Here is a 21602-nt window from a genome sequence, read left to right as displayed (position 1 = left end):
ACTAATAATAGTTCAACATTTTCAGTAATTATTTAATTAATAATTTGCAAAAAATAGTTGTTGGGGCTTGTGCTAAATGAATACGCATGGCCCGAGTTGGACCTTTTCTTGTAAGGCCTGAATGAAGCATGGAGCCATGGTGATCCCTAACGGATCTGAACAGGAATGGCCCTTCTCAACCCAGCGAGTAGCGACCAACTCGTTCAAAAAGTCCCCTCCTCAATTCCCGCACTTTTCCCATCAACTGAAAAACTGAAAACCTGCTAAAATAAGCTCCCTTTGGCCACAAAAACTTCAAACAAGCAAATAACAAATGGCGAATCTCGTAGAAACCTATGCCTGCACCCCTTCCACGGAACGAGGCCGTGGAATTCTAATCTCCGGCGATGCCAAATCCAACTCAATCCTTTATTGCAATGGAAGGTCCGTCTTCATCCGATACCTTGACCAGCCTCTCGATGTTGCCGTTTATGGCGACCACGGCTACCCTGTCACTGTCGCTCGTTACTCCCCCAACGGCGAGTGGATCGCCTCAGCTGACGTCTCTGGCACCGTACGAATCTGGGGGACCCATAACGACTTCGTTTTGAAAAATGAGTTCAAGGTCCTTTCGGGTCGGATCGATGATCTCCAGTGGTCTCCCGACGGGTTGAGAATCGTTGCCTCTGGCGAAGGCAAAGGAAAGTCCTTTGTCCGCGCTTTTATGTCAGTATTCTTTATTTCAATAGTTTCTACTGCCTGCTTTTTTATATACAAAATTTTGGTAAGAAAGCAGCCTGCCTGAACACTCGAAATGACATGGAGTATAATTAGTTTGAAATTTAGACCATTTATATACTGTCTCTGGTGAGAACAGTTTGTGGACTAAATATATGGAAATCACGTATTTAAGGCTCCTTTTGATTAGAAACTTTGATTTTTGCTTTTCATTTTTGCATGTAAAAAGATTCCGCGAGGATAAACGCGAAAGGGAAAGAGAAATTTTATTAAATATGTTCTTTGGCCGTTATTTTTATTCGAAAATTAAGCAAAATAAAAAAAAGTGTAGTGATAAAAATTAATAATATAATTAAAATAGAGTGATAAAATTTAATATTGAACTGTAATTTAGTGTTAAATTTGATAAAAACAAACATAATTTTGGAACAGTAAAAACAAAAGTTGCAGATTGAAATTGGAAGGGCGAATGTTATTTTTTTTTGAATAAAAATTAAGTTTGAATCAAAAGAATATAAAACGCTCAGATTTTGATTAGGATTTGTGATGGTTGAAGGTGGGACTCGGGGAGTACTGTGGGGGATTTTGATGGGCACTCGAGGAGGGTGCTGAGCTGTCATTTCAAACCGACAAGGCCGTTTCGGATTGCAACCTGTGGAGAGGATTTCTTGGTGAATTTTTATGAAGGTCCACCCTTTAAGTTCAAGCTATCTCACAGGTAGGCAAGAGTGTTGAATTGTCGAATGCTTTTACCATTTATCATGGCACTACATTAAGTGAATTGCTCAAGTAAAGCCTTTGATTTAGTGAGGAAAAGATTCCATTCATGGATTGGTCTTGCTTTGCATTAATGTATTAGAAAAGGTTGTTACCTTGAATCGTAGTCTTAAACATGGTGTGCTTGTCATTTTTGCTATTCAATTTTTGTTGTCAGAAGCAGAAAGCAAGAGGTTCATTTGGATATAAAAGCAATAGTAATGTTTTTTTTATTTTAAAACAAAAAAAAATGCAAATTTAAGATTAAAGAAGTCCTGCACTTTCACCTCTTTTTTAAGTTTTATCGGTTGGCATTTGGAATTCATCCACAATTAGCTGATTCTCATTTCCACATGCAGAGATACTGGAGAGATGGGCTGTTTTTCTATTTATTTCTTTTTCAATGTTAGTTTTTAAAAGTAACTATGTGCTCACAATCTCTATGCCCATGGCAAATTAAAAATGTGAAATTAAAACTTTCAATTTGTAAATCTACAATGCAAGTCAATTGATGATGCTAACAAAGAACGTTTCCCATACCTGCAATAATTTGATAATTGCATAATGCTTGTTACAACTATTTGTCGCTTCATTTTGGAAATAGTCTTCTACTGGTTCTTAAGATGTGTGAAAACTGAAAAGAATGCACTATTGAATGAACTCTTTTGAAGAAAGCATGAATTCCATTTTGAAAGTAGTCTTCTGATTGTTAAGATGTTTGTTAGTTTTAGGGTTATTCAAGGATTTGTTTTATAATCTGCAGGGAGCATTCAAATTTTGTCAACTGCATTAGATTTTCCCCAGATGGCAGCAAACTAATTAGTGTAAGCTCAGATAAGAAGGGTATAATTTATGATGCGAAGACTGGTGAAACTATTGGAGAGTTGTCCTGTGAAGATGGTCATACAGGCAGCATTTATGCTGTTAGCTGGAGCGCTGATGGTAAACATGTAAGCACCTTGGTCAATATTAATTTAGTTGCTTTAATTAAGTCCATTGCTCTATCAAAAAAAAAAAAAAAGGCATTGCTTCATTAAAAGACCAGTACTAAATGCAACTGTGCTTCCGATCATCACTCTCGCCTTTGTTGATTTTTCTTGCAGCCCTATTTCGTGTTAATAGCTTTTGAATTTGTTTGTCACCAAATTGATTTGGTTTCATTATCCATGGGTGTGTGCATGTGTAGGCCATTGCCATCTCTGCGTATATTTACATGCAGTCTTGTTGGGAATGCCGAAATCCTTTGAAATGTCTATTTTGATTAGTTTTTGAATTTAGGCTAGATATGTTGACAAGCTGGGGATAGTGGAAGAAAAACCTTATTTTTTGGAGGATATAGTACCACCTTATGCACTCAGGAGCTTTTAGGCTCAAAGGAATTATAAAGATAACTAGACAATAGAGCATTTCGTGATTGAGATTAAGACTAGGCTTCTTTAGGCTCTGTCTAGGAACTTTTGCTATTTACTTTTTGTTTTCGAAAACTAGAAAGCAAAAATACATTTGGAAATAAAAGCAAATAAAAATTTGAAGAATTATAAACAAAATGTATGTAATTCTTTTGGATAACAAAACTGCATGATCTACTTCTATATGAACTAATTATGTTATAATTGGTGTTAAATTTTAATTATTTGCCCATTTTAAATCAATTATAATATTGTTTTTTACCTTTTGTTTTTGCTTTGTAGCAATTTTTCAAAAAGCATATAGCAAAAAGAGAGTAGCAAAAATATAAACCGAATGGAACCTTAATTTTCGGTTGTAAAGTCAGAAAAAGGTTTTGCAGCTCTTTTCTCTTCTTTCCGGATGAATATGATGTTAGGAATCAGAAAGTTTTTCCTCTTGATATCTATTTGTAGGTCTCTTGTATACTTCAGTTCACTAGGTTTCAGCTTCCTCTTTTGCAACTTTTGTGTACTGTTTGTTACTTATTTTCAGGGAAAAGAAGAGGAAAGAAACCCAGCATTGCATGATTGCTTTAGCCTGAAATAAGAGAGAGGAAAATTGGAAAAGTAACCTATGATTGGCCATTATTTGCACTTTAGAATGAGGTGTCTGGACAAGAGAATAAGAGGAAGTTTAAAAGGAGAGAAACTGAGAAACAATTTGCTGGGAAAGATTAAAATGTGCATACAGCTTGACCTCGATGGCTTTATTTATAACTCAGAATTCAATTCCCTGCATGCTATTTGATCTTCAAGCTCAATTAAAGCAGTCTGATGAAACTTGTAAACAAATTCTATCCATGTCTTAAGCTATCCATGACTCACTTGCTTTTCCTTAATAATTATTTTCAGACAAGTAACGGAGAAGAACACTTAATATTAATGTTGCTTTAAATTCACGTATTGTCGTTTAAGCATGAGCTCTCTCTCTCTCTCTCTCTCTCTCTCTCTCTCTTTACAGAACTGCTAGGTCAAAATACCTTCAAGAAATTCAGTTTTTGTAAACTCAAAACTTAGCAGTCTCCTTTAAATCCATCTCTGTTTAGGTCCTCTACTAAGTATATTGTTTATCCAACAAAGTCATCGGTTAGAGTATTGCATTCACCTGTTCCTTTTTATAAAGGCATGAGAGATCTACAAGGTTTAACCCACAGTTTCACAATCATTAACAAAAGTTGACTGGAGTTTTCGTCACAAATGTCATGTTTACCTCAATGAGTATGTTGACATGAAACAAAAATTTTTGTAGCTCTTTCTTCCATTAACAACATCTAATCTCTTCATTGCAATTCTATGTTTCTCACTTATCTGTCTATTATTTTATTGATGAAATCAGGTACTAACTGTTTCTGCTGACAAGACTGCAAAGATATGGGAGATATTTGAAGATGGTTCTGGAAAAGTGAAGAAAACATTGGAATGTCCTGGATCTGGTGGAGTGGAGCACATGCTTGTTGGATGTCTGTGGCAGAATGATCATCTTGTTACAGTTTCCCTTGGTGGCACAATTAACTTATTCTCTGCAAGTGATCCTGATAAACCCCCATTATTGTTGTCTGGACATATGAAGAACATAACTACCTTAACTGTACTCAAAAGCAACCCAAAGATGATTCTGTCCAGCAGCTTTGATGGATCCATCCTTAAATGGATTCAAGGGGTTGGATACAGTGGCAAATTAAAGAGGAAAGATAGTTCTCAAATTAAATGTTTGGCTGCTGTTAAAGAAGAGATAATTACATCTGGATATGACAACAAGGTAAACTTGTACCACAAAACATATTGCATTTTATTATTTGTTAAACAAAGTATGCATTGATAATCCCTGTTTTTTAATCTCATCCACCAATAAACAGAGGAAAATGTCAAAACAAAAACTTTGTTCTTCAAATAGAAATTCAGTTATTAAGGACTTCCCTGTATAAAATTTTAATTTGCCTGTTTAATATAAACATATTTGCATTAGTTGCCGTCTATTTTTGTTATATAAGATCTTTCTGTGGAAAAAGGTGGTACTATGGAATCATATCAAATTTAGTTTAGTTCATATTTTGGATGTTATGCAAAGTGTGGTTAAATATATTTCACCTAACTTGAATTGATGGTTGCATTTTGAATGGGTGCCTGGAGTGGTATAACTCAAACAGTATAGAAGCTTTATTGGAACAGCTTGTTGCAGCAAAAAGAGCTAATTTTCTAGCAACCTAACCTGGCAATCCAGATATTTTGTTAATGGATGAATTTTTGGGTTGATTCTTGAAAGCAGTATTTAGGGCTAGCACTTCAATGTTTTTGAAGCATTTTCTGTGATTGTGCTGAATATCAACTACAACTTTAAACTTTACTGAAATATTGTTGATTCTGTTAGATCCTAATGATTGGTTCTGTTTTCCTTAGTATCTATGGTTATAATCTTGATGTTCAAGTACCTTAAACATTCATCAAGATATGTGATAGAGCATTAGGATTTCATGAGTCTATTCAGCTCATGATGTTCACCTGATTATCCAGTTTAAGATAACAGAGTGCATGATAGATGAGAAATGGTTAAAAAACACTAGTGGTGGGTTTCGATCCTGGTTTATCCACTTAGGCTTGTTTGGATGCATAGTGGAATTTTCTACTTATGTTTATTAATCAAGTAAAACTTAAGTGGAAGGAAGAAAAATGTAGAAACTTGAAAGAAAAGAGAAAGAAGTTTGCCTTTGTCAGCACCAGATAGGTACTTTATAAATAGACCATGAAAATTTGTGACGGAACTTATAATAATTGGGTATTAGATCTCATTGTGTAGCTAATTAAAACCGAATCTGACCCTAAAGAGATTAATTATTCTGGGATCTCCATACTTGGGTGATCTTTTTCTATCAATCAATTTCATCTCTATCTAGATAAGTGCTTTCTCGGATTAATGTCAACTGTGAATACTCTGCATCCTTTAAGATTGAAAACCAGTTCTTTTTTTTGGTGATAATGCCTTAGTTAATTTCAGGTATGGAGAGTTCCTCTGCACGAGGAAGAATGTGGGGTTGCAGAACATATAGATGTTGGCAGTCAGCCGAAAGACTTGTGCTATGCCATCAATTCCCCTGATCTAGCTTTAGTTTCAACTGATTCAGGAGTTGTATTGCTTAAGGGTCTGCAAGTACTATCAAACATCAACCTTGGATTTACCGTGACAGCTTCTGTTATTTCACCTGATGGAAGTGAGGTTATTGTGGGGGGGCAGGATGGTAAATTGCATATATATTCTGTTTCAGGTGATTCTCTTACAGAAAAAGCAACCCTTGAGAAGCATAGAGGTGCAATTAGCGTGATACGGTATTCTCCAGATGTTTCCATGTTTGCTTCAGCCGATCTCAATCGTGAAGCAGTTGTTTGGGATCGTGTCTCCAAAGAGGTAGCTTGAACTTTAAAATATTTTTATTATGTCTTACCGTTACTAATGAAATCAAGAATGGTGAGTTGACTCATCCCATTTTTGAGATGAAAGACGCTGCAGCAACGACTGTTATGTTTATTCCTTACCGGGCACTCTAATTGCCTGACATTTCCTAAATATCAAAAGTAAATTGGGGAATACAATTTCAAATGAGAGATAACATCCTCCTCTTTTTTTTTTTTTTTTGAGATTAAGAGATAACTTACTCCTTAACAAGAGTGGATGCTTCAAGCAACAACTGTTTCCCAAAAGCAATGTCGTAGATTATTGTGGGATGCAGATCCATCAGTCTCATTCCTGTAGGGACATTAGTCATGGAGAGTCGTCTGTTTTTTTTTTGGTTATCCTAATGTTTCTCAGTAACATTGGGTCATGCTTCAAAGCCTGCATGGCTAGTATCCTGGTCTGCTGGGACTCTTTTAGGACTGTTTGTGGAATCATAATGGCGGTTGTGGAGCTTGTCTAATCATTCCTCAGTTATCAGGTTGTTTATGTTTGCTTTTGGCATCAACTGCTAGGTAGAAACCTGTTTTATTAGCTATAATTCCATGGCATGAAGCATCTTGCCATGTAAGGCTGTGGAGCAAAAGCTCGCCACTTTCTAAAGTTTGCATTTTATTTTATAGCAACTGCAATATGTTATTTTTGAACTGGAAAACTTTTTTAATTTGTAATTAGGATATCATGAACTTCCATATGCACGTCATCTATAAGTACTCTTTTAGTTTTTTTTTTTTCTTTGTTACAGCTTAGTGTTAATCAAGAAACAGATTGAAGTAAAGTGTCACCAAGAATAGTCAAATAAGTTCTGAATATTTTGAAGAACAGGATATCTTAAAGTGCTTCTAGCAACTGAGTGGATGTATTAACCATCTTTTTCTGCAATTTATGTCTTGCAGGTGAAGCTTAATAACATGTTGTACCACACAGCTCGTATCAATTGCCTTGCTTGGTCTCCTGATAGCACTATGGTGGCTACAGGATCACTAGACACTTGTGTGATCATATATGAAGTTGGGAAGCCTCCTTCGAGCCACATAACTATAAAGAATGCTCATCCTGGTGGAGTTTATGGTTTGGTTTTTACTGATGACAGCAGTGTGGTCAGTTCAGGAGAGGACGCCTGCATTCGTGTTTGGAGGGTAGAGCGGCAATAACATAAGTACTGGATCAGACATGTATGATGCAGGTTAGATCTTTAAAGTTTGAGGGAATGCACATTCATTTGATTTTTACCTTGAGATTTCAATTTGAATGAACTATGATGACAAGCAAAATCTTCATGTTTCATGTAACTGATGCAGTTCTCATGTATTAGAAGAAGTTGAGTTAGTTGCATTTTGCACATATTACATAAAAATAGTAATTTCTTTCAAAAATTAAAACACAACATGAGAAAATTAGGAAGGAAAAGAGACAAATTATATGATTTGCTTGCATATGCAGTACAGAGAAGTGAGAAGGCGTTCTTTTCATGGACTGAATAAGAGGCCCTTATTTTGGGTTATGCACACATTTCTGAATTAAAATTATTTTTCGGAATTCTAAAGTAGTTATTAAAAAAAGCATGGAATCTTTCATTTTTCAGTTTAGAAATAAGAGAAAATCGAATAATCCACGCTGCTAAGGTCTACATCAACCTGTTTAACCTTGTTGTCCTCAATCTAAGAGTTACCAACTTATTTTTCTGGTATAAAGCAGAGCATGTCATCTACTGCAGTTGTTACCATATGATGGTTTTACAACTGTTTTTCAGGACACAATTTCCATTTTCAGAATTTGTGCCAAAGAATAAAAATGAGAGCCAAGAATGCAGGTAAGCAGCTTCATGGAGGGTTTTGTGAAAAATGTGTGCAATATATTTCTGCTCACACGGTTTCATCATGTAGCATACCCTTCAGAGAGAAATAGCAATTGCAATGTGTAATACAATAATTCTTTCTTCTTTCATTACTTTTTCATAAAGAAATGCCTATGGCAACTGTCTTTCATCCTTTGATCGCCAATTTAATTGGGGGAAGAAACTGTGTTTATTTCTTTGGTGTGATTGTGAAATCTGGTGATGTCTTTATTTATTTTTACTTTCTTGCTTTAGTTTGAATACATTTCAAGCCACTCAATCCCTAGATAGAAAGGTTGGTTGTAGCTGCATTAGCTGTTTGTGGAGAGTGGACGATTGGGTCAACACGAGGGAAAAGTTCTATAACGAAATAAAGCAGGCAGCATTTGAATACGGAGGTGATGTTGATATTCTACCTTTTTATTTAGAAAGAAAAGAATTGAAATCTTTATTTGATTTTGGTTCTCTCATGGAATTTGGTTATTGTTCATGACAGTTCTCTTGCTATTAATCTGTAGTATAATAATGTTCTAAAAGTGATGATGTATTTTGCATAAATTGATTTATTTATTTGTACATATTGCGAGAAAGCTTCGAATCCGAAAAGAAGTAATAACTTTTTCTACCAAATTTATGTCCTGAGGGAATCAAAATGTAACATTTTTTGTACAAAATTTTCTGCTTATTGTTGGAGTATCATTATTAGTATTATTATTATGCTAAATTCCTGCCTCCTATTTAAGCTTTTGCTAAATGTCAGGGACGTAAGCTATTGCGTACATTTTGCACAATACAATAGCTCAAACGTTATACTTGTGTGTTAATTTGACGTGTTTTCTTATTTAACCAGTTTTCCTATTTCATTAAAAATAGTTGACCTCAACCATGTCTATTAGCAGACAGTATTAGTTCTCTGTTAGCATTGTGAATTAGGATTGGTTGTCTTCTAGGAGGGTAATATGTTTTCTCAATCAATGGAGCAGCAGGGGGATCATCCAATAGTGGATGGGTTCTGCAAAGGAGGCGCCAGCAGAATCCATTAATGTCGCCTATGATGTCTACTCTTCTACGAATGCAGGCGCCTCCTCTTTTATTACATGCTGGGTCACTTGTTTATTTACAATAATAACCACTCTGTTCTGCATTTTACTCCTGGTTTTCTTTTTTCAGTTCTTCTTTACTTCAATTCCTAGTTCTTTTTGGTGAATCAGTGAACCTTCATCTATATATTAATTCTTCTCGGAGTATCTAGAATCCTAGATGCCCCCTTGCAAAGGCTATCATAGGTTTAGGATTGGGATTCCTTCTCGGAGTTGAACTGCAGAAATTCCTGTTGCAGTCCACTCTGTTTGTTGTATATCCCATAGGGTAGACGCTTCCTTCGGGTGGAAATTTCTCAAATAATGAAAGAGAAATAATCAATACGACTGAACCAAGGAACTCAAATTGTCGTCTGGGCACCAATTTTTTAAAGGTTATGAGATAACATGAGCTCCGCTGCAAAAGCAATGAACCAACTCTTTTAAACAATAAATTATTGTCCGGTATCTTTGCTTGCAATGGCAAAGCTTTGCATTGCAGTGGCAGGATCGCTGGAGTAGGGTACTGATGTTGGATTGGGTGGTCCTGTGGCTATAGGTGACAGACAGCATCACTCTAGGAATGCACGTGAGAGGCACGTGCACATCTACCTAACATTCACACTTTTCAGCGCAAAACGTGACCGATATTGTCCAGTCTCAACCCAGCTGTTCCTATTCTCTGGCAGATAGTGTCATTATGCTCCATGAAGATACAGTAACCAATGTCACCTCGTCTGGTATTGGAATAAAATAAAGCGACTCCAATTTGACCATAGTCATTCCAGGAATAAAATAAAGCGACTCCTCTGTTTATTTACTAGTTTTGTGGTTCACATAGTCATTCCAGAAACAGAATAAAAAAAAAAGGCAGGCAGAAGCTGGAGTGAATTAAAAAAAGAGAACATCTACTTAACAACTACACAAATACACAGATAAGATCCACTCAAACATCCCATTCCAGCATCTCTGCTACCCTCCACATCAAACAGTAGAATACTGTCAAAACCTACTAGCTCCACTTAGAGAGAATTTCCATGTCAAACCCCATGCATTCTCTCTCTACATTTTTTTTTTCTTTGTTCTCATTACATTATTGAACAGCTGCTGCTTGTGTTGTCATCACTGAACATATGGGTTGCTGCAGAGTGATCAGCATTATAACTGGGGGCTTCAGGGTATGAGTATGGAGGAGGGCCATAATTATAGTAATACCCAGTGCTAGGAGGAATTACCGGGGATCTATGATACATCATCTGGGGTTGTTGCTGCATGGCATGCCTGTTCTGCAGGTTCATCATGTTCATCATTGATGATGGATAGTTGTAGCCATTCATGTTCATGAGCACAGATGATGGATTTTGACCAGTAACATATCCACCATTTTGAAAAATTGCTGCAGAAGATCCCTGCAACCCATTGTTGGATTGAACTTGAAATCCTCCAACTGCATTGGGATTGCCTCCTAACGCAGCAGCATCAGCAACATTAGCACCATTTCCATGAAAACCTGAAAGACCCATAATGGGGTTAATGTCGTGTCCCCTCTTGCCCTCTGCTGCATTGATGTTTAAACCACCCAACTGAGCATTATTCATCTTCAAAGCAGCCAAGGTTTTTTGATCTAGCACACCTGGATTTACCTTCATTCCCATATTCTGATTCTGGTTTCCTTTCTTTCCATCATTCACATTAATAAGATTGTAGTTCATTTTATTATTGTTGTTGGAAGTTGCAGTAATGTTTCCAATACCGTTCTTGGCATTATTTGCATCAAGAGCTTGTTGCCTAAGCAAACCCAGCTGACCCAACTGACCCAGTTGACTTGGTTTGAGAAATTGCAGCTCATCCTCTTCATTCTCTTCGTCATAATCATCCATATAATCATCATCTTCCTCAGAAACGAAACTAGGAAACTTCTGCTGGGTCTTGAAGGCTTCAAGGCCTTTGATCAAGCCTTGCTTTGGGCCTTTGTTGTTCTTGTCATCCTTGATGCAGTTGTTCTTTGGCTTTTGGTTTTGGTTGGACTTCTGGGACCAAACCTCAGCATGTTTACCAGCTCTGACCAGTTTCTTGATCAATGTTGCAGAATCTACACTTCCTGAGACTGTGACTTTCTGCTGCTCTGCATCTATGCTTACTTGGTAAACACCTAGAACAAAGAAGAAAACAACAAACAGAAAATTACGCAAACGGATTAGACATGCACATGCCACCAACTATTAGGACCAATGAGTTGGAAATTTTCCTAGTAATGTGTTCCAGACATCTGGAACAGGACAAAAATATATCCTAGTAATCTATAATTCAAGAATGTTCATCTTCTGTAATCATTCCTGAAATGAAGATGAATTGGTCAGTCCAGATAACAAATCATTACATCCAGACTGATTTGAGAACTCGCAAATATTTACATTCTTCCTTCTCTTACCCAAAACACAGACCAGCCGGAAGATCCACTGATGGAACTTCCGAGAAAAACAAATCATTGTTCTCGTTTCTTTCAAACTATCGAGCAAGGTGAGATAGTTTCCTGATATTTTACTCTTCTCAGTGATCAGAATTCTGTGCACTTGAGATCATTGTTTTGAACTATTAGCAGAGCATTAGTGATTATTTTGGCATCTTTTCCTAATTTTCTCAGCAATCTAGCAAAAATACTAGGAAGAACATGTTTATACGGGAGAGAAACGAGGTAGGAGAGGAGTGCACAACCAGTCACAAAAAAGAATCATAGGAGAAAGCTGATAACAACAGTGAGCACCTTCAATTCTCTGAAGGAGTTTCTTCACTTTCTGCTTACATCCATCACAGTGTATGTTCACTTTGAGAACACAAGTCTGTGGATAAAAATGAAAAGAAAGGGAAACAAAGCAAACAACAAAAACAAAATAAGAAAGATTCTTTAGAAGAAAAGACCACCAGCATCCACCTTTGCACAAAGCTGTGGATATAGATACATAAAAAATAAATCATAAAAAGACTTTAAAGGGACAGAAAAGAATGTGGTAAAAGAGAAAAGACCTGAATCTTGAGTAGCTTAAAGTCTTCCTCTTTAGTCATTTCTTCACCTCTGTTTTGAATGAAAGACTTGCTCTCTATGAGAAATACAGGAATAGATAAAAAAAAAAAAACAAAACAAAAGATAACGCACATAAGCTAATGAGATAGTAAACAGGGCTGCATGTGAGTTTCTAGTTCTACAACGTCTACAGATTCTTTCTTTTCTTTGCTTTTGCTGGCTTGTTGCCTCCTTCTCTTCTTCGGTTCTATTCAAAAGAGACCACAACAAGAGCACATGGGATTTTTAAGCTTGAAAGCTTTCCTTCTTTATTAAAAGAGAGACAGAGAGAGAAGGAGAGAGAAGAAAGTAAACCAACCCTACCACAGCTACAAGCCTACACCATAATGCCAAGACAAACAGGAGAAAATTCACCAGCACAAAAGGGGAAGAAAGGAGCAATCAAAAGAGAGAAAGAGATGGAGGTCAGAAGGGAGGATAGTGAGCAGGGGGAGTGAAATGTGGGAGAGAGAGCCAGAGAAAAGAGAGGATAGAGGAGAGAGGAGAGAGGAAAAGGTGCGGGGGAAGGGGGAGAGAAGAGTGCTGTGTACTACTGCTCTTGGAATTCTGAAATGATGTGATTTAACGTTAAATACTGAGGAGAAACAATAAAAGAAGAACAACGACTTGACAAGCCGACTTCTATCCCTGTCCTGTTTGTCACATGTACCTTTTTTATTTTCTCCTGAAAATGAGAGTAAAATTTTGCCTTTTTAATGAATTTTCTTTTTTTGGTTTTTGGGGTTGGGGGTGAATTCTTCCTGAGTTGGTTTCAAATTTTCAAACTATTTACCAGTACTTTTAACGGAGCCTTAGGACTCAGAACTCACAACGAGTTAATTGCCTGTCGGGACCAACGGCCTTCATCTATATCTGCTGGGCGATTGAATGGCTTGTCGGTTGCCCTTTCTTTGGTTAATAATAATATTATCCCAACGTGTCTACAGCCTGGACTATTTTCTTAATCCAAAATTCTCTGTTAGCTATTGATTCCTATGATAAATGCACAATTTCTGCATCTCTCCCTTTTCTTTCTTTGTGTTTTGTAATCTCTTTGCAGTACTTATTTCGGTTGTAAGTGAAAGACGAAGAAGGGGCAGGGGCACTATTCTTTTAAACAGAAGAATAAAGTGACTCAAGTCCTCATGCTTGATTTAAGTGACTCCATGTTGGCGATTAGGCAAGGGCGTTTTGAGAGATGGGTGTGATCCTTGATTATATTGAGGCCTTTCTTTCTTTAATTGCTTCTTCTTCCCACCATGTTAAAAGGGATGCTTATATATTTGCCTCATTCTCTAGCTATGCCTTGATGGTGAATATTCCTAGAACTCTTAAGTAATCTTGTATTTGATGGTTTAATGAATTTTTTTGGCCCTTGATTCCAATTTAAAAGTTTTACATTTCGTGCTAAAGATATTGTTTTTCATACAAGGTATTGATTTAAATGGAAGGAAGAGGAGGCGCTTTGATTTGTAAGATTGTATCCCTATCGACCTTTGCAACAAATTGTTAAAAGAACAAATACACAGTTAGAAACAGAACATTTGCTTGCTAGAATATGGGCAGAGCCTTTAAAGCTTTGCTCAAAACAGAAGGACTATTAAGGTTTCCTTAATTACTTGGGGTCCACTCGTTTTGTTTCAAAGACTTGTCATTTTCTTACATTCCCAAATTTAGAGCATTAAAGGTGATTGTCTCCAAAGAATACCTTAACACTTGGATAAGATTGGTTAAGGGTGTATAAATGGGCGGTTTGATTGATTCAATATTCAAAATTTTAAATTGAAAAAATTAAATTTGTTAATTTTAAAATTTAAATTGAATATTTTAAAAAATCGAATTACTTTAATCGGTTTGATCGACTTTTGAAAACCAATCTTGTATTTGTATTAATAAAAAGTAATATACATTTTAACATGACATCTCAATACAATAATACAAAGCAAAGCAACTTAAAACACAATTGAAGCAAACAACTAATATATATTGATTAAAAACAATTCTATTAGAAAGCCAAGGGAAATTTTATTTTTGAAAAGATATAAGTTATTTTAAACAATTAATAAGGATTACTAAATATAGTATATGTATTAATTAAAAATATTTTAGTTCATGTTCAGTTTTTTTACCGGTTCAGTGAGAAAATTTATCATAACAAATCAAATTGAATAGATAAAAAAGTCGAACTTTAAATATTAAAATAACTATTAACTGTTGTAGCCAAATCAAAATGAATTCGATCAATTCAGATAGGTTGATTTTTTGATTTGAAGTCTTTTTTCTCATCCTTAAGAATGGGTGTTTTTAATGAATTGTCGGACAAGATAAGATTTTAATTAAGTTTAGAATTTTTTTTATAAAAAAGAAGATTAAGCAAGAATTAAAATAAAAAAATCAAATTGATAAATCAATTGACCTTGTTAATAGAGGGAATATACAAAATTTTAATATTTATACAAATATGCATTTTTTATAAAAAAATCACAAAATTTCGCCATCTTTGATTATTTTTCAAATTTTTATATATACTATTCTTGATTAATGATTCAATTATTTTTATCTGATCATTGACCTTTAGTAAGCTATAAATTTTGATTTTCAATTTTAATTTTTATTTAATCATTGTTAACCAGAAAATTTATCTAAATTTTACTCCTAATGAATCTGGAACTTTGACAAATTTTTTCCAATAACTACATCATATTATAAATTAATGTTTTCATACAATGATTACATTCAAGCTTTGAAATGTATCAACAACACAGAACAAATTGTGATGCATAATAAGAACCCAAATTCAATTGTTACCTCTTTTCAAAAGAGTTGAGGTTTAAGGTTTAAATATCTTCTTAAAATTTGTCATATGTACAAAAAAAAATTAGAATAATTGTGTGATTAGGAAGTCTTAGTTAGTATGTACCCAAAAGCCTATAATCGGAGACCAAAAAAAAGAAAGAATTAGTTGTTGAAATTGTTTTCATTGCAAATTAATTAATCGAGTTAAACTTAATATCTCAAGACCTCTTTATCGATGAGGACTTTCTTGTAGTTAATATTGAACCAAATTCGTATATAGATAATATCTTCATGGTTTTGAATGATGAGCACTATTGACGATTCTTTTTGCCTTTATGTTGTATTTAGATAAGATATTTTTTGAAAATATATGAATTGACTTGATAACTCAATTAATTAAATATGTTAAATGCATTATTTATGGATTAAATAGATTTAAACGTGAAATTATCGACTCCTAAATAGATCTTAAACGAAGTGGTGTTAAAATCGTGGGATCTATATCATACACATGGGCAATAAAGCTTTTAAATGTAGTGCATTAGTGTTAGCAAAGTTAATATTTTTAATGAAAACGGGCTGTAAATGGGAAAAAGTAAAAAAAGTAACAGAGCAGTTAGAAGGGAGAGAAAAATGTGAGGGCTTGGACTCTAGCATAGTGGAGCCTGGAACGGGATTGAAACGTTAAAAACAAATCAAAGGAAAAAGAAATGAAAGGGCAAAGGAGAAAAGGGTCGACTTCTTAACTTTTTATGGTTCACAATTCCCCATCATACTTCCTCTTATTTTAACCTTTTTCGTGTATTGGATTACACAACCAAAGCATTCAACGTATTCAGCAGCAGCAAGTTGTGTGGGTTTGAGTTTTGTGGACTTTTTTGGGTCTCCTCCCCGTGTCTTATGTAGCTTTTGTTTTTTGTTTCCCAAAGGCTAAAACCGCAGAGCAGCACGCAATCACACAAAAAATATAAAAAAAAATAAAGTAAGAAAGAACGTAGAGGAGGCTCGCTGGGGGCCGGTGTTGGTCTGTGCTATGTGTGTGTGACTGTGTGTTAGGTCCATCATTACTCGCTCCCCATACCTGCAATCTCCACTGGCACGCTGTCTCGACCCAAAACCAAAAAAGCTTTCAAACCCCTTTATTTATTTTATTCCTATCTATCTCTCTCTCTATATATAAACATAAAAAGTACTAGTAGTATTATATTGCTACTGCCTGCCTGCCTACCTGGCCCTGGGCTGGGGTCCCTTTGCTTCTTTATCAAGTCTAGTGATCTGTATTGGTGTTGTTTTAACTTTTATCCCAAGGGTTGAGTTCCCCGAAAAGAGGGTAAGTGAAAATAAAATGGTGTGGGGATGGTTGGAAATCCACTGTTTTTGGGATCCCCATTCCCATTCCCATGCGCCGGATCATCCATCTAATCCTGTTTTCCTTGGACCCACCTTGCATAATTCATCTTCTTCGGATTCTGACTTGCGTTAGGGACACCCTCTTTGCGCTGTGACTCTTGTCACTTCCACTTCATCACTTGACTCACATTTACCCTTTTCTTATAGGCCCATTTTATTAGGCACAAGAATTACCAGTAAAACAAACGAATATATAGTAAGTAGCTGTTATGAAGGGTAACCCTGGTTTATTACAAAATCCTTGTTATGCTTAAAAAAAGGCATGGAAAAATAAGTTCTTTATGCTATTATAATTATATTTAATTTTCACATTTATCCATTATATAAAAAATATTTTATTTTCATTTTCCTTCTTTATTTTTATACTTACCAAATAATAAAATAAATAAATTGAATAGATAAATAATACATTTTTAATAAATAATCCATAAACTAAGAAAATAATTAACAACAAAAGCTAATTCTAACATCTACTCTTAAATATATCATTTTATTTCACCTTAATTTTAAGTCGAAATTATACTAAGTGAATAGTTATTTAATTGGTATAACCAGTGCAATAAAGATTATATCTTTTTAGATAATTTAATGTTTTCTAATTTATTCTTTTTATATTATCTTATATTTATTCTTTATTATTTAGCTTTATGATACCATAATTAAAAGTTAAATTGCATTACATGTGAACGAAATGTGACTCTGAATAATTTAATTAAAATTGCTAAAGTAGGATTTTAACCCGAAATGATCCATTTGAAAAGTTAAAGACTTGACTTGGACATTTCAAACCCCAACTACTTAAATTTCAAAAAAAAAAAAATCAGAATTTGAAATTGTTAATGATTTGAATTTTCATTAATCCGATTGTCCAATCCGCACTTTTAAATTATAGTATGAATTACAAGAGAGTTAATGCTTAAAAAATAAAACTAAATCAAGCAAAATGTTTCTATTTACAAAAGAGCCAAACTCAGTAGATAATGTAGTGGCGACATGTTGCAAGTTCTTTCTTTGGTTTAGGTAGGTGATAGAAATGGGCATATGACGGAAGAAATAAGAAATTGAAGTTATGGTGGAATATCATTGGTAAGTAGCATCCATAATAGCCAACTTACCAGTTTGATGATATTGACTCTGCGCTGTTTAATCGTTCCCTTTCTCACAAATTACAGATTAATTCAGCCAAGCTAGTCTTACTGTCATTGTTGGTTTATGGTCTCCCTCTACTGCTCCACACTTTTGTGAGGTGGGATCATTTTGTGAATTCTTAATTTGTCGATTAATGAATAGCAGTTTTGGTAATAGCCAAGCTTAGATTTCAGTTTATCTGTTTGCATTCATAAATGAGAACGTGTGTTGCATAGTTTTTATTTATTCTGAAAATGGTGGTGCACAACTCCTCATATATATTGAAGTTTCATATGGTTTAATATAACTTTTTTTTTCCTTTTATGCTTTTCACTGAAAATTCCAATTATGAGGTACGGTATAAAGGGGTTAGAACCACATGATGAATCTTTGGTGAAAAAGAAATATAAAATCTTCATTTTGAAGTGGATTCTATTTTATATTATTAAGATTAATTTCGTGCTTTGCGCTCGAGTGAGATATAAAATGTTGGATGAATTTATACAGAAAAATTGCTGACATTTGAGCACAAAATGTTGCAAAAAGGTGATGGCTATGAACAAACTTAAGAGCATGGTTTGTTGTTTTGCTTGGTGTACAACAGTTATCATTAGAGTGTTCAAATTTCTACTATGCCAGGAGTCAAAAAATATAAAGCAATGTGGGTCATAATTGTTGTTCAAATTTCAGCATTTTTTTGTATCAAGGGCTGGCCGACTGGTCTTTGGGAGGGCTGATTTTTTTATGGCTGGAGCGATTTGGGTGATCTTCTGCATATGATAAAATGAATAATATTAATTTGCTACTATTTTAACAGCAAGAAAAGAATATACATCTGTTTGCAGTAGGAAAAAAAAAACAATTTAATCTAAAAAGTTTAACATGAATACTACCAAAAATATCTAATTACATATTTAAATGAAATTAAGTGGTAGCCAACGCTCAAATACAGGTCATTAAAGACCTATTCAATTTAAGAATCAAGTTTCGTTTCGCATAATTCAGGATAGAAAATCAACATCCAAAGTTTAATGTGAAGATAATGACATAAGTATATACATGTTTAGATGGTGAAAACCATGAAAATGACTGAGTTTGCAGATCAGGTAGAGTGGAACGTTTTCACATGTTACCTTTGAGGATTAAGTTTAATGTCATGCAACTAAAAGAGCAGGATAATGATCAAACGAAGCAGGAGTAATGTGGACAAAACAGTGATTATATGGTCATACGCAAATCTTAGGTCAGTAATATGAACTCTTTTATATCTTGTTGTGATTGTCGGCATCAGTTAATAATCATGATTGCAATGAGCCTTTGTTTGGAATTTGATGAAAGGCATAGTTAGAGTAAAGATAGGAAATAAAATAATGTTCAAATTTTAAACAAGTCATATAGGCGAACGCAGAGCTGACATCCATGATTTGGTCTCATGGAGGTCAGTGTATCATTAAGGTTTAAAATTTGATCTAGGACACTAACAGGTGTGATTTAAATAATTAATTGGAAACAGAGCGTTATATGAATTTTACCTGTATTTTTTTGGTTGACTATTTTTCTCCTCTGGTTAGAGGTGTCAATATGGGCTGACCCGATTCAGCCCAACCCAAGCTCTTATGAGTTAAAAAAATATGAGTTAGACCGAATCAGTTCATTTTTTATATGGACCATCAAAACCTCAACTCAATCCAACTCTTGTTAGCCTATGGGTCGGGTTGAGCCAACCCATTTCTTCTTTTTTTTTTAAAAAAATTTATTTTTATAATTTTACCTGACAAATTTTCTATCAAGAAAATTGTTTTCTGATTTAATTTATAAATTGAATAATAAAAACATATTACAAACAAATAAATTACACCAAATATAAACAAACAAATAAATTACATAAATAAATTATAAATCTTTAACACAAACTACCATCCCATAAAGATTAATATATAATCAAATAATAGAAACTTCAAGACTCATATATATCCTCCTCAATCCTCATCTTCAAGCAAAACATTTAAATATTATTTAGACAGCAATAATGTCTCAAGGTTTGAATTATTATCAATTTATCATCTAATATTAATTGTCATAAAAGAAAAAGAGATAATAAGTTTTAATCTAAATTAAATTTATTAATTTGACTAACAAAGATTAAAGATATTGAAATATATAAAATAAGCAACACCATTAGTAACTAAATTAGTAATTTTATATAATTAAATATATAAAATTATTAAATAATTAAAATTATTAATTTTTTTTTAACCCACAAGATTAGCTTGTCCCAACCCACTGATATGATGGGTTGACCCATTTAAACCCAATTCTAATATGAACTTAAATTTTCAAACCCAACCTATCCCATATTCAATAAAAAATAAACCGATCAAATGAGCTAAACCCATTTTGACAGGTCTATCTTTGATGTTTTGAGGCTGTTACTATGGTGTTGGCTGTGAGAAAAGCTCTCTAGCAAGTTGATTGTCAATCAGTGATGGCACAAATTGTTCTTCTAGTTGCTGCATTAATCGTGAAGGGGTTTTGGATGCCATTGTTGGCTTGTCAGTTTATGACAATCAAACATTTTGTAGTTGCTGATTCCCGTTTTAATTGCTCTGGTGGTTAAACCCACTGTGAAAATCTTTTCTTACTTGATCAATGATTTCCGAGGTTGAGACAGCATCATGTGACTGATAGTTTGTAATGCGGCAAGTTTTGTAATTATTACACCAATCAACTTCTATGGTAAATTCAACTTCAAACAAATTTACATGATGAGAACAAAACAAATACAAAACAGTAAGTGTAAAATGAGACAGAAATTGTTAAGAAATTACGAAACATTGTGTTATGCACAATAGTCTATAATTGACATATCAGCCAAACTTTGAACTGGGCGTGTCAGCTAGAACAACAGTTTCAAAAGTGACAAAAGTAAATGTCAGCACCAGCAAATGTATAGAAAAGAGATAAGTAGTTACATAAATATTGAACACCAATTAGCCAGACGAACTGAATTAAATCATCATATGCTGATTAAGATATAATGATTAACATGTAATGTTATCTATCAATGCAAATCAATTAAATTAAACCGATGAATTCTTACAAAACTCCAGTTAAAAAATTTAGAGAAATTAATGATGAAGAGAGTGTTTTTTGCTTTCGCAAACACATCGTTTTTCAAGGATTAGTTATAAAAAAAGGCATTGAAACAAATTAATAATATATAATAAACAACAAACAAAATTTTTTTAATAATAATAAAAAATGGGTGATCAAATATAGTTCTTTAATTATATACATCATTTATAGTTTTGAAAACATGTGCAAAAAATTTGATAAGTAGATTGGCAATCTATCATTTATCAGTTGTCATCAACTATGGCCACTAATGTCATATAGGACAATGAAGTGATAAAAAGTTTAGTCATTGTGGTTTTTTTTTTTTTTTTGTTTCAGTTAAGATTATCATTCACAATTGAAACTGGCAATTTACATCATGGATGAGTGACATAAAATAGCTAAAAATTCAATATCATAATAACGCAGTTAGATTGTGTCTGCCTTTATTCTATTATAGACAATGATCTTAAAAAACAATAGAATATCAGAATAGTGGAGCCAAATAATACACTACAATCGAAAAGAAAAATCACTGAAAAACCTTTACAAAATCTGGCAATACCTTGTCTCAACGCCAAATGGCAAATCAATGTGTTCACTACAAAATAACAAACAAAGACCATATTATGCTAAGACAAATAAAGAAACACTTGTCTTAAAAAACTGGACCTTCATTTGACAGGACAAATGCATCATAATATTTTTTAGAAATAGGGCAAGTGTAATTAATGCATGTCGGTTAATATTGAATTGATAATTCACACCAGTTTTATTATTTGTGTCAGCGGAACATAAGATTAGAACAGGA

At 34.0% G+C, this 21602-nt stretch overlaps 2 protein-coding genes across 10 annotated transcripts; one reads left to right on the top strand and one right to left on the bottom strand.

Moving 5' to 3' along the window:
- The first annotated feature begins 59 nt into the window (after nt 1-59).
- Nucleotides 60-8885, top strand: LOC18609749 (nucleotide binding protein). Of its 4 annotated transcripts, none has more exons than XM_007045028.3 (8): nt 60-705; nt 1274-1435; nt 2237-2423; nt 4258-4680; nt 5914-6058; nt 6182-6321; nt 7263-7552; nt 8120-8444. In XM_007045028.3, exons 1-7 carry the CDS (start codon nt 314-316, stop codon nt 7518-7520), a joined length of 1707 nt encoding a protein of 568 aa, XP_007045090.2. In that variant the 5' UTR covers nt 60-313; the 3' UTR covers nt 7521-7552; nt 8120-8444. The 4 variants fall into 4 exon arrangements, 3 of the variants coding, with proteins under 3 accessions (XP_007045090.2, XP_007045092.2, XP_017969976.1); XR_001926299.2 differs by adding an exon at nt 8459-8885 and having other exon boundaries at nt 299-705; nt 5914-6321; nt 8120-8179; XM_007045030.3 differs by having other exon boundaries at nt 61-705; nt 5914-6321.
- A 1179-nt stretch (nt 8886-10064) lies between these two features.
- LOC18609748 (Heavy metal transport/detoxification superfamily protein) lies at nt 10065-12913 on the bottom strand. Of its 6 annotated transcripts, XM_088803151.1 has the most exons (5): nt 12668-12913; nt 12437-12551; nt 12307-12355; nt 12047-12122; nt 10065-11434 (listed from the first exon to the last, which is right to left on the bottom strand). In XM_088803151.1, exons 3-5 carry the CDS (start codon nt 12343-12345, stop codon nt 10371-10373), a joined length of 1179 nt encoding a protein of 392 aa, XP_088659277.1. In that variant the 5' UTR covers nt 12346-12355; nt 12437-12551; nt 12668-12913; the 3' UTR covers nt 10065-10370. The 6 variants fall into 6 exon arrangements, with proteins under 6 accessions (XP_088659277.1, XP_088659276.1, XP_007045086.1 ...); XM_088803150.1 differs by having other exon boundaries at nt 12437-12913; XM_007045024.3 differs by lacking the exon at nt 12437-12551 and having other exon boundaries at nt 12307-12380; nt 12663-12913.
- Between the last annotated feature and the right edge of the window lie 8689 nt (nt 12914-21602).

The sequence above is a fragment of the Theobroma cacao genome, chromosome 2 (assembly GCF_053813885.1).
Source record: "Theobroma cacao isolate CCN51 chromosome 2, ASM5381388v1, whole genome shotgun sequence".
Lineage (NCBI taxonomy): Eukaryota > Viridiplantae > Streptophyta > Magnoliopsida > Malvales > Malvaceae > Theobroma > Theobroma cacao.
The sequence above is the reverse complement of the archived record's forward strand: the minus strand, read 5'-3'. Positions and strand labels throughout refer to the sequence as shown.

Excerpts from the sequence above, each read along its gene's own strand:
- LOC18609749 (XM_018114487.2), top strand. The coding sequence starts at position 314 with ATGGCGAATCTCGTAGAAACCTATGCCTGCACCCCTTCCACGGAACGA. Across the intron at positions 2,424-4,257 it reads GGAGCGCTGATGGTAAACAT|GTACTAACTGTTTCTGCTGA; the intron begins GTAAGCACCTTG and ends TGATGAAATCAG. Across the intron at positions 4,681-5,913 it reads CATCTGGATATGACAACAAG|GTATGGAGAGTTCCTCTGCA; the intron begins GTAAACTTGTAC and ends AGTTAATTTCAG.
- LOC18609748 (XM_088803149.1), bottom strand. The coding sequence starts at position 12,438 with ATGTGCGTTATCTTTTGTTTTGTTTTTTTTTTTTTATCTATTCCTGTA. Across the intron at positions 12,123-12,306 it reads TTAAGCTACTCAAGATTCAG|ACTTGTGTTCTCAAAGTGAA; the intron begins GTCTTTTCTCTT and ends TTTTATCCACAG. Across the intron at positions 11,435-12,046 it reads ACTCCTTCAGAGAATTGAAG|GTGTTTACCAAGTAAGCATA; the intron begins GTGCTCACTGTT and ends TCTTTGTTCTAG.